Source organism: Lactuca serriola, chromosome 2 (genome assembly GCF_051521515.1).
Source record: "Lactuca serriola cultivar US96UC23 chromosome 2, Lser_US96UC23_V15, whole genome shotgun sequence".
Taxonomy (NCBI): domain Eukaryota; kingdom Viridiplantae; phylum Streptophyta; class Magnoliopsida; order Asterales; family Asteraceae; genus Lactuca; species Lactuca serriola.
The window spans coordinates 217,441,124-217,459,360 of record NC_136409.1 but is presented as its reverse complement, the minus strand read 5'-3'; the positions used below and the strand labels follow the sequence as shown (position 1 = coordinate 217,459,360).

Sequence of the window (18,237 nt, the reverse complement as noted above, 5' to 3'; positions counted from 1 at the left end):
GATGAATGAATTTCTTAAGTGGGAGTTGAGCAATGACTTAACCCGAAATAAATGAAATTGTTACATAACCAAACAATACCAAAGTTTTCATATTCACTCTTTTAGACTTGTATAACATAGTATGTGTTTGTTTACCTTAAAATTTCAAACCGAATAAACTAGTTTGGTATAGTAAAAGGGTTTATCAATCCAATCCAATCCAAATCCAAGCATAATAAACAAACAAGATTAGGGTTTTAGCCCTAGTTGCTTCCTTGTTTTCCCAACAAACAAATCTTTAGATTTTAGCATACCAGGAACTCTCCCAATCGATGTCACACACCATACTTGCAACAAGGCCTCTCGTCTCCCCAATGACACAATTGCCGTTGGTGAGCCCGGAGTGTATTTTACCATATTGCCCCCATCACTTCCATTTATCAGCAACTCCAAATTTTTAGCAACCACCAAAGCATGCTTTTGTGCCAAATATCCTTGTTTAAGTTCCTAAAAATCAATCAAACATTGTCATTTCACAAACAACATTATATAATTGGCAAAAATGAGCCAAAGAAACATAGAAATATGATGAGACTTACTGCAACATCAGTGATATCTCCAATTGCAAAGATATTCTCAAACCCTTTGACCCTAAAGTTTGCATCAACCATTAATCTCCCACTATCATTCAAACTATCCTTGAGGCTTGTCTCTTTAAGCCATGATGAACCAATCGGATCACTTGTGCATTTAAAATAACAATCAGCCATGATAGTTTCACCTTCAGATGTTTTATAAGTTCCATCATCAGAGCTGGAAGTCAAATCAACAGATTGATCTAAAATTACCTCAACTTTCTTTAGAGTTAACCAATCAGGGACCTTTTTACTACCCTTTTCATCTATAAACTCCAGCAATCTTGAACCCTTGTGAACTAGTTTCACCTTTTTTGTGGGAAAATCAACAGCAATTTCAGCTGCAAGTTCCACACCAGTGGGTCCCCCTCCAATTATCAATATTGACTCTGAAGATTTGATCTTTTCGTTATCTGCAAACAAAGATTGCATACATCTAAGTTCCCATGTGATCTTGTTACCTCTTGTTTTACAAACAAAGCAAAATAAGCAATTTGGAATGATATCAAAGTGTTGTAAAATTACCTGCTTCATACTCCCTGAGCTTCTCAGGTTTTGTGACACATTTACTACCCATGTGACCTGTGGCAATTACAAGATAATCATATGAAATCAGGCGACCTTCTGTAGTTGACACTTCATTGTCTTCAATGCCATTTGCATCAGATGTGATAATACTAGCACCTTGAAGATATTCATGGTGATTAATCATAGATCTTTTTGCAAATGATGGTTCCACCATTGACCTCAACCTTGCCCATGTCACCTCAAAATACTCTTTCCTGGATTAAAAAAAATGGAAATTGAATAGGAGCATAATACAGAATGAGGTAAAAAAGAAGGAATACATGATCCTACTGGTTATTCATATAGTCCTTCACTCCTTCATATGGAGTATAAGAGTAAACATTTGTTTTCAAAAGATAAATAAGTAAAACATATGATTATTCATCTCAAAGAAAAGGTCGCATAACTACATAAGGGTGTATATTGGTGTGGCCATATCTATTGAAGTCAAAGTTATACATCTTCAAAACCGAGGTGCTCACAAAAGCTTTATAGCAGAGTGTGAAGCATGGAGGAGTATTCGTCACCGGAATCTATTGAAGATAATAACTTCATGTTCAAGTGTTAATTTTCAAGGCAATGACTTCAAAGCTTTAGTTTATGAGTTCATGCCCAATGGGAGCTTACATGATTGGTTCCATTCAAGTGTAAGTAAATCAAGATTAAACCTTCTTCAAAGAATAAATATCCTCATTGATATCGCATCTGCACTTGATTATCTTCACAATCACTGTCTGCCAACCATCGTTCACTGTGACCTGAAGCCTAGCAACGTTCTACTTGATGATGATATGGTGGCCCATGTTGGAGATTTTGGCTTAGCTCAATTTCCTGGAACAAATTCAAACCAAAAGAACACAAGTGGCATTAGGGGAACAATTGGATATGCACCTCCAGGTAAAATTCATGCATCCCAAGATCCTCATATTTATTTATTGTATTTGCTTTTTATAAAGTAATTGCTTACAAGTTATAAGTTGCAGAGTATGGTGTCGGGAGTGAGATGACAAGTAGTGGGGATGTGTATAGTTTTGGAATACTATTATTGGAAGTGATAACAGGAAAAGGCCAACAGACAACATCTTTACTGAAGGTCTTAACCTTCATAAGTTTGCGTGCATTGCCTTGCCACACTCTATAACCAATGTTATTGATGATGACCTTCTGAATAAGCTTCAAGAAGATGCTACTAGTAAGCAATTTACATTAACAAATGCAAATAAGATAGAGTAATGCCTTGCTTCAATTGTCAACATAGGAGTATCATGCTCCATGGATTCCCCACAACGAATGAATATTGCAAATGTTGTCCATGAGTTGCAACATATTCTGGGTAAGCTTCAAAATATTTGATGTGTCATGTTAGTAAACTTTTAGGTGATAACTGTTAAATACAGATGTATTTTTGTATTTGTGAATCTTGTAAATTGATGGTATGAAATGTGAAATAAATGGAATATATGTCTACTTTGAAAATATTACGGTTTTTAATGAAAAGCTAAAGTTAAGAGGTAAAATTAGAGAACATAAACATCGGGGTCAAATTGAAAATCTTGGAAGTTTGAAAAACTTATAAACCCAATTATTTTAGGTTTAATCATTTTCCTTGTTAGTTTTTTACGGCGGAAATCACAAAGAAAGCAAAGATCGTATACTATAAATCTTACGAGAATCCAAGCACAAATTGAGTAAGTTATCAAAACTAAGAACCAATTAAATATGAAATGGTGTTAGGGTTTTGATACAATCTCATCCGTAGATCAGCATGTGCATCAGTCAACCTAGAGGACTTGGTCTAGTCACGTGTTTGAAGACTTAGTCTCATTTCAATTTCCAGTAGAAGTTAATTGCAGTAAAGTAGGATTCACGTTTAATTTCAGCATGCATATTTTCCTTCATTTTAGCTAGTCAGTAACTCCATGTTTTCTATAAATTGTAACCTGCATTTGATAAAAAGAGGAGAGAAAATCATTCTAAAGATTGTGTATTGTTCTTATTTTATTAGGAGATTAGTCATCTCGAATATTGGTGCTTTCATTCCCTCATCCTCATGCCTCCAAAACCGCAGTTAGGATCCACTTCAGATACCTCTCATGTTGTCCTTCATGATCAGATGCAAACACTTATTCGTCTTTCCACAACCACAGCTTCAAAACTCGAACAGCTTGACAACATCCTCGTCAACAAAGAACATCAACCACCACCACCGCCACCTCCAAACCACCAACCACGCCCTCCAAAAAATTACTTTACCTAATTTCGATGGGTCCAACCCGTTAGATTGGATCTTTCAAGCTAACAACTATTTTGCATATTATAACATGCCTAATAATCAAAGGTTACCCTTGGCTGTTTTTTACTTCACATGTGAAGCCCTTAGCTGGTACAAACACCTAACCACCAATCAGTTACTTACCAATTGGACAGAATTCTGCAGAGCCATGGAACTCCAGTTTGGACCATCCTCATATGAAAACCATCAAGCAAGCCTGTTCAAGCTAAGACAAGACAGACCTCCATAGTTGCAGCCTATCAAGCCGAGTTTGAAAAACTCAGTAATTGTGTTGATGGCTTAACACCTTTAGCCATTCGTAATTGTTTCATACTGGGACTTCACAACGACATCCAGAATGAAATTGCCCTGCACCACCCCATGTCTCTCCATCAAGCCTATGGTCTTGCTAAACTAGTGGAAGACAAGCTTCACGCCCACTTTCCATGGTCTGATGTTCTTTCCGACCACCCTCCACCAACGAACACACCTTTGTTGGTTGCCCACCCTTCACCTACCCCATCACTTCCGATCAAGAAATTGACCCCCCACGGAAATGCAAAAGCGTTGCGCCGAAGACCTTTGTTACAATTGTCTCGCCAAATATCAACCAGACCATCAATGCAACCCACCGAAATTCCTTCTCCTTCAGTCGGAGACTAATCCACCTTGGCCTTACATGACACAAACTGACAAGGCCTTTCTTCAGGGGTGGAGTATTGATACAATCTCATCCGTGGATCAGCATGTGCATCAGTCAACCGAGAGGACTTGGTCTAGTTACGTGCTTGAAGACTTAGTCTCATTTCAATTTCTAGTAGAAGTTAATTGTAGTAAAGTAGGATTCACGTTTAATTTCAGCATGCATATTTCCCTTCATTTTAGCTTGTCAGTAACTCCATGTTTTCTATAAATTGTAACCTGCATTTGATAAAAAGAGGAAAGAAAATCGTTCCAAAGATTGTGTATTGTTCTTATTTTATCAGGAGATTAGTCATCTCGATATAGATCGTATCAGGTTTCCTATTGTCGAATCTATAAAAGTATCGAGTTGGTGGTGATGGGCCTGATGTATGTCCAGCGTGTTAATTGATATATTGGCTTGTTCTTGTATAAAATTTAGTGATAAATGATGTTACTATGTTTTGACCTATATGTATGTTTTCATATATTTGGGATAATGAGTTTGGTTTAAACAAGGCCGAGATTTTGGAGACCGAATTTTTGGAGACCCTGTTCGATTTAACAAAAAATTCCCTAAAAGTTGAAAGATCTCAAAATTTAAGCAAAAAAATTATAAATTTTAATTTTCTATTGCAAACACATAAAATTAAAATTTCATTCAAAATGATACACACAAAAAAGGGGGTTCTACTTAAAAGAGTCATCCTCCTAATATTTGTTGAAATGAACTTTTCAATAACATCTTCATAAGTAATTTTATCCAACATGTTACAGTCAATCATCATCAAAGTCAATCCATTAAGTCGTGCTTGATTCATTGTAGATCGTAAGTAGGACTTCAAAATCTTCAATTTTGAAAAACATCATTCTGCATTTGCAATAGTAGTCAACATAATTCTATATGCAGTAGATGTAATAGGAAAACAAACACGTTTTAAAAACTTTAGAATATCAATTGCTATCATTTTTTCCTTAGACAAGAGATGTAGAAGTAATTTTAACTCAATATATAAGTCAGGTCCATCAATATCCGATTATTCATCTTTCTTGAGTGAAGTTTCAAGAGACTTACAACATCACTTTAAGGTTATATCATCTAATGAAAGTAACTTTTAAGAATTAAACAAAAAACAAAATATTTTATCATATTGTTGATATTGTTCAAACCTTATAGTTAAAGAAGTAATTGCTTTATCAACAATATAAATAAAATCTTTAACCCTAAATTTCTCTTGCGCGGATTGTGAAGCACTACAAGAAGTATCGTTTGAAATCTCATCAAAATGTTTTTTATTTTAGGTTCACGTTTTTTAGGAAATATTGGATCAATGCCCATTTCCAAGGCAATATGTTTTGCAATTTGTAAAGCATTTCAAAACCATTTTCTCTATATTCCTTAAAAAACGAAATCAACCCCTTTATTTTTCCATAGCAACGTCAATAAGCATATCTTTTGATTGCAATTGTTGCTAACTAAACTACCAGTATTTAACATTTCATACCAAACTACTAATGTCAATACAAACTCAAAGTTACCAAGTTTATTTTTTGCTAAGGATTTAGCTTCACTTGTTATTTTTGGATCATTATCATTTTTAGCTACTTGAAATAAAGCTTTTTGTATATAAAACATTTGAAATCTTATAGCTTTAACACTATTAACACGACTTTCCCAACGAGTATTTATATTTTTAACATGCTCCATACTAGTTTCATGCTCTTTAATTCTAGTGTTAAGATGTATCTGACCCTTAAAACCTCATTTGCTAATTGACACTTTCGACACCCTTTTTGAAATGTTTTACAACAAAAGCAAAAAAAAATATCAATTTCTTTAGAATAAACAATTAAATATCTATCACGTTTTACTCCATTTGATTAAGTTTTAGTATATTTAGTTGCAGAAAATCTTCTTAAATATTTATCTTTAAGACCTTTTATAACAGATAAATTTCTTTTAGGACCTTTCAATGCTAAAATATTTATCATGTTAAAGTCAAGAACATCCAAATTTCTTGTATCAAATATATCAAAAATGTGAAAGTCATCATTATCATTAACATCAACATTAGCATTATCATTAACATCAACATTATCATTAGCATTCTAATTAACATCAACATTAACATTATCATTATCATCACGACTAGCTTCATTAACAGTTTTTTATTTTCCAGAAAGTTTTGTGTTTTTTTGTTATAAACTTACCGATAGATCCTGATTGAGTTTTATTAAATTCTTCAATTTTTTGTTTCTTCTTACGATTTTCATATCCAGATTCATATTATTTTTAATCTAGGAGGCATCCTAAATTGTAAAAAAGAAATAACCGACTTTATTTGTGATTGGTAGATTTCTTCGTGGTTCTAGATTTTCAACACTTCAAATCAATAAGAAATGGTATCAAAACTGTAGAAAAAATCAGAATCCAAATCAGCATGATATATTTCATTTTCAGGAAAAAAATGATATGCTTCTAAAAAAAGCCATCAATCAGAAAATTACCTTCTGATTTTTTTGACACTTCAAATCAGAAAAACAATGATATGCTTATAAGGAAATCCAAAAATCTGAAATCAGAAACAAAATAAAAATTTACTTCTTAGTTCTTACCACTATTGTAAAACTCTCAACTAGGTCTCGATTAGTCCCTAGGCATTACTCGACCGACTAGAACACGCCTAAAGATTAATCCCTTCCTACAACATGAGTGAAGTAGTAACAAACGATAAAATTTCAACACTTTGAAGAAGTTATGTAACATTCCAAAAATTCAACGAATTTAAAATTTTTCAAAATAACCCTTTTTCTAATAGTAGTGTTACAAAACCATTGTTTTCAAAACATTATTTAAAATCAGAGTCTCCCAAGATCAAATCAGTTGAAAACCAAGGATGTGTACGGTCACGCTTTCGCCTTGCCACGGACCACTAAAGTACCTGAAACCATAAACCAAAACTGTAAGCACGAAGCTTAGTGAGTTTCCCCCAAAATACCAACACACAAACGAATGGCACACACAATAACAGCATACTATGGGTCCAATCAACCATCAGGTTGGAATACCCTAGGCCCCTCAACCATCACGTTGGAATGCCAATATACTATGGGTCCAATCAACCATCGGGTTAGAATACCCCAGGCCCTCAACCATCGGGTTGGAATGCCAATATACTATGGGTCCAATCATCCTCGGGTTGGTATGCCCCGGCCTGTTGGCTTATGTACAAAGCAGTGAAGCCTCAGCCACCGACCAAACATGTGCATATATATAATAGGTAATCATATAACAATCTACATCCAGTCAAACAGATCTACAAATCACTAAGCATAGCATCACCCTATATACCAGGATATCGATCTAACAGATCACTATAGTACAATAGCATGCATAACAGAATATCAATCCAATGGGCCGGCATTGGTGCCTTCGACCCACAAGTACAGTGAGGCAAACTCGCCTCATAGACTGACAAATAGCTAAACAAAATAATGCTCCAACACCAGCTCAACAAGTCTTCCTGAATACCAGACATAGACCAAAACCCAATCAATATCACAAAATACCTTTTTGGTCAAACTTGGTCAAGGGTCAAGGTTAAACGAGTCAACCGAGTTGAACCACTTCAAACACGAAGCGTGCCATGCTTGAACATGGGGCATTCAAGCCCTTGACCAGAATTTCGAACTCGAACCGAAACACGATGCGTTCCTCCCACTTACGTTGGGTGTTCCCGCTGAATCCCCAAACTTTCTATTAAGGGCTTAATACCTTATGTCCTTTCGTCCAAACACATATCTAGGTCCAATATGTGAGTGAGGGTCATAAAGTTTCCAGCTTTATGACCTTGCATTCCCATTAAGTGCTTAAAGTCAAAGTTCTAACCTTTTTAACCCATTAAGACCATCTAACAAATGCATGAGTTGAATACAACACCCAAGATTACATTTTTATGCTCTTAATATTTCAATAATAGATAAAGTTTCCAACTTTATCCGTTAGAATGGTCCAAGAAGTCAAGATCTAATATTTTAAGTTAACAAGGGGATGAAAAGTGCATCTTCTCAACTCAATCCATTAAGTCTAAATTTCAAACTTCCATATCTGATTTCAAGGGACTTCGATCTTAAGTCATAAAGTTTCCAACTTTATGACTTTGCATAACTCAATGGGACCCAAATCAAAACCTTAAATCCCAAACTCCATCAAAAGACTACCCATTTTCTCGGCCAGAAAAGACCGATTTTGTTTATGCTTTATAAAAATCAGAGTACCTCTTTTAATAAAAATGTTGCGGAATTTGTTCCCAGAAAAAAACATGATAAATACGATATCAAAGCATTTCCGAAGAAATGTGTTTTTATTCATTTTAAAACATTTGGGATGTCATCGTCAATATAGAAACATAAGCATAAACAGAACTTACATTCATTTACACTAGTGATCTACATCTCTTTTAAATCTCTCAGTGTAAGGTAGCTTCATATCAACACCTGTGATACAAAAAAGCTTGAGTGGGTCAGGTTAGGAAACCTAGTGAGTACATAGGGTTTTAAACCCACAATAATATAATTATTATGTTCAACATCAAACAATCAACCCAGTTACACATCCCCATTATCTTCTTTACTCTTAAGGATCTTCCCGAAGATTCAGCTATTCCTTGTTCATTCACTCCTAAGGAGTATCCTAAGGAATCGACATTAAGTCTGCATAGTCTCCAGGGTTTATCTTGTTTATTGACAATATCGTTTTCGAGATTCCACTCGCAATACATGTCAATGGGTTTTTTAGCACACCAGGTGAACACATCGTTCACAACACCTACAGGCTGCGAGCCTGCTAGTATTCCACTAGACTGTCTAGAATAGTCCGTGGTTGTCATTCATACTCTGCTAGATGACGGGGCCATCGCTTGGCCAAAAACTATTCGATCTAGAATTCGAGTTTCGGGTCGTGCACTACTAGGCCAAATCTTAGAAAAATCATAATTTCCTCATACGAAGTCAGATTTGGGTGTTCTTTTTATACACGCTCTCTGATTTAACGTATACTACAACTTTTGTTTAAATCACTAAGGCCAAAAAGTCATTTATCATAAATTCACTATTTACATTGCGTAGTGTCGTGCCTGTTTTGTCACGAAACTTCGACGGGCCATAACTTCTTCGTTATAACTCGGATTTCAGCATTCTTTATATGTATGGAACCCTTGTGACATATTCTACAACTTGGTTAAGATTACTCCTTGTAAATAATCTTGCATCAAAAACTATTTTTTGATGCTCATTGTCTCTAAATTGACTAGCTCAGATCTATGGGCGTTACAATTATCTCCCCCTTAGGATGATTACGTCCCGATATCATCAATGAAACAAGGCTTGTATAATGACTCCTTACGTTGACTCTTCATTCTAGGTAATAACCGTAACTTCTATGTGCTTTGAACGAGTATTTAACTCTTGGACTCCTTGACTGCATGTGATGCTCGATCTTGCACCTGCTCCCTATCTCACGTTAGACTCCAAATTATGACCTTCAAGTCACAATCTCGATCCTTACTGGAGACTGCTTCTTCTTCTTATCAAACTTAAGATAAGTTTTTTATTGCTACAATGGACCGATGTGTCATATTCTATTGACCTATCATCGCATGTTGCAACGCTTAGACTCGTGTCTCTTAGAGTCAAATTCTAGAACAGACTATACCTTCCTTCATGTTCTAATCACATCTTAAAAGGTAGCATTTCTAGCTACAAGCAACTATCACGATATCTCTACTGATCACTCTGATTATCTTTTATTTCAATCTTCTAGCTTAAGTTAGATGCAACATCGAACTTAGTTCCCTGAACCACGTAACATACTCATCATAGTCGGACTCAATTTGATATGACCACTGGGGTCGGAATAACAATAATCTTCTTAGTCATTACCGAAACAATGGTAATGACATACATGAACAAAACGGAATCAACTACTAGCTTCTTGGTAACCGTGTGACTTTCCCTGATCCAAGTGTGAGTCCTATATGTGCTTCCGGTAGTATAGGCCTCTATTACCATTCACACCAACTCATACTCATCCCAAGTATTGTCTCGCAGTTTTCGAAGTCACCATACAAGAGAATCACATAACAACTTAATACATTAGATAGAAAATGAAGGTTTTATATTATTCCTTGAAACGATTACATAGGTGTCCAAGTTCACCCTAGACCATGCCTCTAACAGGCTACATCATACGATACTATGGCTACTGCGTAACTCGATCTTCGGATATGAAGTCCTCATCCTTGATTTCTCGTGTTGTTATCTGCTTCGTCGAGGATCATGTGAAATGCCCTTCGCTTTGGCGGTGCATTTGGCCTTGCTGCTTTGTTTTTCTTTGGGCAGTCTCTAGAAATATGCCCTTCTTTGTTACATGCGAACATACCTTCTTGTTGAATGTGCACTCGTTGGCGTAATGGCCAAAATTTCCACACTTGAAACATATCACCTCTTCGCCACATTTTCCTAAGTGTTTCTTCTCTCACTTATCACACCATCTTGCTTCACCTCTTCCTCCTCCTCCAAACTTCGAGAATTTACTCACCTTGTTGGGCCTTGAAGATCCTTCAAACTTCCTCTTTTCTCTTGCCTTATCTTTTTTTAGACCCCTTTCTTTTATCTGGGTCTCTATATTCTTAGTTGCTCTAATGGTTGTTTTCAAATTAGTTTCCATTTTGACCGTTGCGCTAAAGTGTGTTGGCAGTCCGTTAGCGAACCTATCTATCTTGGAGAGTTCAGTAGGCACCAAGTAGGGAAATAGCTTCAACCTCTCAGTGAATACAGTGGCATACTCATCAACACTCATCTTCCCTTTCTTCAGGTTCTGAAAACTCGTTGTTTAGTTCTATGAGATCTATCTCTGAGCAGTACTGCATTTTTAATTGCTCCGCCAATGCTTCCCAAGACATTTGTATGGCTTCTCCTCGTGGCATTGTATATGCCAGCAACTTCCACCAACTTAACACTCCGGTCCTTAGTTGTCTGACTGCAAAGACAGTCTTTTGCTTATCGCTGCAGTCGCAGCTCTCAAATACCATCTCCATATCGTAGATCCAGTCCATAATCTCCACAGGTTTTGGGCTTCCAGAGAGACTCGGTGGTTTTGCACCCAAGAAATTCTTATACAACTGCCCATCCTTTTCATTTCCCTTCTCCGGGCCATTCCTCCTTTCCCCTTGGGTTCCAACTTGATTCACAGTGCGGCTATAATTTCCTTCCTCTAATTGTTCAGCGATCAACTCAGGTTGCACAATGGGCACCTTAGGTTCATCCCTATTTTTGTGCAACATCTGCCTCATCTCTTCTCTTTGCTCAGCCAGCATAGCCCGAATCATGGCTTGTACTCCAGCCATTGTGATTGACTCAGGAGTGGCTACTACAACAGGTATTTGCTCAATCACTAGTGGTTGAGGCGGTTGATTTTTATTTCCATTCATGTTTCCACTTCGGGTTCTTGCCATTTCGTTCTATACACCAAATCAGACATTCGGTGCGAAACGACGAGAATTAAGATAGGAAAGATTTTATTTACGATCGACATGTAAATCTCCCTATTACTTCGAAAAGTTACATGTCAGTTCTAATATCGTAATTAAACATTTAGAAGTCTGAACACATAAAGTTTCCAGATCTGGTCGGTAACAGACGATAGATCTGATCATATAATGCGTATCATAAATCATTTAGCACATAAAAGCATGTTAGGCATTTTCCTAAATAAGCTAGTGCATATGTCTATTCAGGTGTATTACCTAAATTTATTAGACACACTCCTCACGATCTTCACTTAGCATTCTAAGTTTAAGTCTAGAAATAAAAGACCGATTTCGTTTATGTTGTATAAAAATCAGAGTACCTCTTATAATAAAAATGTTGCGGAATTTGTTCCCAGAAAAAAAACATGATAAATACGTTAACAAAGCATTTCCGAAGAAATGTGTTTTTATCCATTTTAAAACATTTGGGATGTCATCGTCAATACAGAAACATAAGCATAAACAGAACTTACATTCATTTACACTAGTGATCTACATCTTTTTTAAATCTCTCAATGTAAAGTAGCTTCATATCGACATCTGTGATACAAATAAGCCTGAGTGGGTCAGGTTGGGAAACCTGGTGAGTACACAGGGTTTCCAACCCACAGTAATATAATTATTATGTTCAACATCAAACAATCAACCCAATTACCCATCCCCATTATCTTCTTTACTCTTAAGGATCTTCCCTAAGATTCAGCTATTCCTCGTTCATTCATTCCTGAGGAGTATCCTAAGGAATCGACACTAAGTCTGCATAGTCTCCAAGGTTTATCTCATTTATTGACAGTATCGTTTTCGAGAGTCCACTCGTAATACATGCCAATGGGTTTTTTTAGTACACCAGGTGAACACATCGTTCACAACACCTACAGGTTGTGAGTCTGCTAGTCCTTCACTAGATTGTCTAGAATAGTTTGTGGTTGTCATCCATACTCTGCTAGATGACGGGGCCATCGCTTGGGTCATCGTTTGGCTCATCGTTTTGGCTCATCGCTTTGGGTCATCGTTTTGGCTCATCGCTTTGGCTCATTGCTTAAGTCATCGCTTCGCACCATTTTTTATCACCCATATACCATCGCTCATATTTTATCTCACCTCTAATCTACCCATGTTTTACCTAACACATTTTATAGATATTAAATAGATATATAGTTTAGTTCATTTAAGACATGTATAAAACGTTTCATCCAGCATAGACAGAAAGTATTCAGACAGTATACACACATAGCACATAATTTATATAAAATACTTCATATCTATGTGTAAGATGAAAGTAATTATGTACTCACCTGCAAAGGTGGTGACTCGGTAATCGGACAGCACTTCGTTTACTTTAAAACAAATTTCCACTGACAAAACCTAGTATCATTTCCACTAGAGTTTAGTCTAATGTTCAACGAGACTAATTAATAGTCTAGCTATTATTACTATTATATAAGTGTTAAACAATACTCATCACCCACTATATACAGACAAGGGCCAGGCATGAAACACCGGAGGCAGGATCATTTTGGCATATAGCACTTCTGAAATCCAACAACCTAGGCGACCCTTCAAATCGGATTCCCCGTACCGCGAGTTGTTAAAAAGATATTATAACGACACTTATATAACCCATAATAATAGCTCAAATAATTATTATAAGGTCCTAATAACATTGCTATATTTAAATAAAAGCTATATTAAAAATTAGGTAGGCGTATCTTACCTACGAGGGGGTTTGGCTAGAAGTCGGGCTCTGCAGGGGTAGAACTTCCGATCCGAAAGCTCTTCTTCTCGGAGCTGTCAAGCACTCTGGGGATTTCTTCTAGCGCTAGGGGAGTTTTTGGGGGAGGTTTAGAGAGAGTGTAGAGAGAAGAAAGAATGTGAAAGGTGTGAAGAAAATGAGGGCGGGAGAGGTTCTATTTATAGGGTGAAATATGGCTGAACTTGGTGCCACATGTCACCATCCGGTGGCAAGACTTGGGGAGAAAACAATGGTCAAGATTCTGTCACGTCGTCCATTTTTGCACAACACATTTCCGACTTCTAAAATCCGTTATTTTCGCATACGAGCTCCGTTTTTTACGTTATTTATATCCACGCGTAGGTGAAAATAAGATCTACAACTTTCCATTTGAATACGTCGGCTAATTCTCGACCAATCTTAAATTTAACAGTAGAAGGTGACTACACTGTTAAATATCCGCGTAAAATTCATAACTTCTACATACGGACTCCATTTTTGTCTGCCTTTTTGTCGTTGAGTTCTTATTAATGATATCTTCAATTATCATTTAGATCACGTTGGCCAAAAACCGCTTGATCTAGAATTCGAGTTTCGGGTCGTGCACTTCTAGGCCAAATCTTAGAAAAATCATAACTTCCTCATACGAAGTAAGATTTGGGTGTTTTTTATGCACACTATTGGCTTAATGTATACTACAACTTTTGTTTAGATCACTAAGTCCAAAAAGTCCTCTATCATAAATTCACTATTTACGTCGCGTAGTGTCGTGCCGGTTTTGTCACGAAACTTCGACGGGACATAACTTCTTCGTTATAACTCGGATTTCAGCATTCTTTATATGTACGGAACCCTTGTGACATATTCTACAAATTGGTTAAGATTACTCGTTCTAAATAATCTTCCATCAAAAACTCATTTTTATGCTCATTGTCTCTAAATTGACTAGCTCAGATCTACGGGCGTTACACATAAAGTTTCCAACTTTATGACTTTGCGTAACCTAATGGGACCCAAATCAAAACCTTAAATCCCAAAATTCATCAAAAGACTACCAAATCATGCATGGAAGATTAATACTCATTAAGATCCAAACTTTATGACTCCATAACCCCAACAAAGACCATATATGAAGCTCAAAGGTTCTGGAGTAACTTCTACTCACAAGAACCACCACAAAGGGACCAAAACCATAACAAAATACCACTTAGCTACATCTATATGAAAGAGTTGTCAAGGTTGAGACTTTATACCTCTAGAAGATAGATCTAGGTGTACAAGGCCTAAATCCAAAAGCTCTAAGTCAATAAATGACTCTTCAAGAAGTTCCTTCTTCCTCCTCAAGCACCAAAAACACACAAAATCACAATGAAGCTCAATAAATACTCAAATAGAGGCTAGGGTTATGTTCTTAGGGTTAGAGAGGATGGAGGCCGAAGAAAATGAGGATTGGAGGTGAGTTAAGGTCTTTAAATAGGGTCCAAGACCCCAAATTAGGGTTTTCATCTGGCCAACGAACGCCCAACGTTCCCAATGAATGCCCATCATTCCCCAAAAGTGTCCGCGTCCACTTTTCCCATGAACACCATGTGTTCCTACCTGGTATGCCCTGCCTGCATACCCGGTTTGGTCCAAAACCCTTCTAACTTCAAATGATCATAACTTTTACATCCCTTATCCGTTTTTGACGTTCTTTATATCCATGGAAAGTAAAGAGAAGTCCTACACTCCTAACAACTCATATCAGCCTTAAGACCTTTCGAATAAAAATTCAATTTCCATAAAAGCACGAACTGACACTTTACCGAAATACCCCTCAGCTCCAAAACACGAAAGAACACCCGGATCACCTCCATTACATTACTCATACCCAAATGGGTCTAGATCTCACCTTTTCAAAGGCCATAAGTCTTATGATGACCGATCTTCGGCCATAGCCTCAAATTAGGAATCGATTCGAAACAGGGCGTTAAAGTTTTGTCTTGATAGAAACAATTTGAGGAATAATTAGTGTTGTATTTATCATATTAACCATTTTTTCTATAATATTAGTGGTATTTAAAAACTTTCTTATGATATTTTTCACATTTAATTTTTTTAAATTTAACGATTTAGTAATTTATGGTCTCCGCTTAATCCCTCGATTAATCTTCGTCTAGCCAAAATCCAGATCTAACCCTCAAATGATATTATTAACCATAAAGTTTCCAACTTTATGGTCTTGCATGGCTATTAAGTCTTCAACATCCAAAAACCCTAACTTCTTAACCCACTAAGACATCCAAGACCATGCATGGAGGAAAACTAGGGACCGATGTCACATTTTTATGGTTCCTAATGACTCCATAATGGATAAAGTTTTCAACTTTATCCATTAGAATGGTCCCAACAAACAAGATCTAGACTTTATGTCTCAAAGGGACCAAAAGTGCATCTTTTTCAACTTAATTCATTAAGTCCAGGTCTCCAACCTTCATATTTGAATCAATATGATGTTTAGATGGATAAAGTTTCCAACGTTATCCATAACAAGGTCACAAACTTTCAAGATCTAAACTCTATGCACTTAAAGTGACCAAGTTCTCATAACATCCAAAACTACCTAGATCTAACACTTTCATCGTTAACATTCAAACTTTATACCTCCAAAAGAAAGATCAAGGTGACAAGGTCTAGATCTACAAGCTCCAATGCAACCAACGCTTCTTCAATGAGTTCCTTTTTCTTCAAGGTGCACCAAGAACACTCCAAAGATTTAAAACACCTTCTTTTTGTTCACAAGGCTCAAACTAGGGTTAGGGTTTCAAGAGAGGGTGTTGGAGAGGTGGAGGCCGAGAATGGAATGAGTTTGGGGAAGTTAAGGAGCTTAAATAGGGCTCAAACCACGAAATAGGGTTTGGGCACTGATCGCATACGCCCAGTGTACTACTGGTACACTCAGTGTACTAGGGATGCCCTAGCACGCCCAATGTACTCTCCGTACACCTGGTGTACGTGGCTAACCCAAAAATCATCCTAACTTCAAGCAGTCATAATTTCCTCGTTTCAACTCCGATTTCGACAATCTTTATATCCACGGAAAGGTATTGAGGAGCTCTACAACCCTATATAATTACTTTTGACTTCAAACACATCGAACTAAAATCTATAATTCATAAAAGATGTCTGAAACACTACTTTTTTCCATTTTACCCTTTGACTCCAAAGCACAAACCGAACTCTTGGATCACATAATCTACATGACCCACATCCAAATGGGTCTAAACCTCTCTTTCCCAAAGCCTAAAGCCTTATGATACTTGATCTTTAGGTTACGGACCCGAATTACGAAACGACTCAAAACAAGGTGTTACAATTGTTTATTGAGTCAGATTGAGTCAAGGTTTAACGGTCCGGTCTTGAATCTGACCGAGTAAGAGACATATCAGAGAAGTTAGTACTAAGTCAAAGGTCTTTTAAGTGTGATATCTTACAAAATCTAAGTGTTACCAAACCAAGTCAGATTCAGCCTTTTACCAGACCTAATAAGAAGCATATCAAACAATCCTAAGTGTTAAATATCAAAATCATATCCAAAAACAAAATACATAAACAACATGAATGTTTTATGTAGTTCATTCTAAAATTTATACTAGTTTTAGTTATTTTTAATTTGATTGGTTCTTTCTTATAGTTGCCCTTGGGCATGCTTCTATTCTTGTTGTGTTAACTTAACTGTACTGTGGATAAAGTTTGCATGTACACACTACTAAAAAAACGTGTCTTTTCCGAGGGACTGTTTCCTCATTAATTCCTAGGAAACCGTTGTTTTCCGAAAAAATAACGAGGAAAAGTTTTGCGTAGGAAAAACCCTCCTATGTAACTTTTTGTGACGGATTTCCATGGAAACTTCTGAGGAGATATCTTTTGTTGGAAGTCCTAAGGCATTTCCAAGGCTATATTTTTTCGAGAAGTTTCCTATAATATATTTTTATGAGGAATTTCTTAGGAAATGTTTTTCCGGAGAATTTTCTAGGAAATATGTTTTCGAGAAATTTCTCAGTACCATACCTTTTTGACAGTTTTGGTAACACTTTGGTGACACAAGGCTCCTAGGAAATGTGCAAAATGTGCAGCTTAAAAAAATTGAAAGGGTTAAAAAAATGTTGTATGAACAAAGATTAAAAAAAATGTAGTACGAACAAAGATAACAAAAAAATGTTGTATGCACAGAAAAATTTTAAATTTTTCTTTACCCATATGAAATTGTGACATGTGTCATCCTCCTTAATAAATAAAGGTTTTTTGTCACATGTCAATCTCTCGTGAGTTTTAACATTTGTCATTTTGTGGTATTTTTGAAATAAATATTATCCACTTGTCAATTTTTTGTTTTTTCAATTTTTAAAATTAAAGTCATATACTTATATTTGTAAAGTATTAAATATTATATATATATATATATATATATATATATATATATATATATATATATATATATATGTGTGATATTAAATTGCAATAAATACATTTCTTCCTTTCTTAATTTAATGTTGTATATTAAAAAATATTTTTTATTTACACTTTAATGTTTAATCTTTTTTAAATCAATCTGTGTAATATACGGGTCTTACACATAGTATTTGAATAAGATTAATAATATTTTAATATATTTTTCATCATTTCAAATTGATAGAAAAATGGGAAGATATTCAATTACTCTAATTAAAACGACTTATATATAACATATAATATATACTCACCATAATTAACAAATAAAAAGATCAAAGACGGCTTAAAATT

General features: G+C 35.9%; 1 protein-coding gene across 1 annotated transcript; it reads right to left on the bottom strand.

Moving 5' to 3' along the window:
• Nucleotides 1-226: 226 nt before the first annotated feature.
• On the bottom strand, nt 227-1,356 carry LOC145090067 (uncharacterized). The gene is made up of 3 exons (XM_079028417.1): nt 1,140-1,356; nt 579-1,027; nt 227-486 (listed from the first exon to the last, which is right to left on the bottom strand). The coding sequence occupies exons 1-3, from the start codon at nt 1,354-1,356 to the stop codon at nt 229-231; spliced, it is 924 nt and encodes a 307-aa protein (XP_078884543.1). The 3' UTR covers nt 227-228.
• Nucleotides 1,357-18,237: the final 16,881 nt, after the last annotated feature.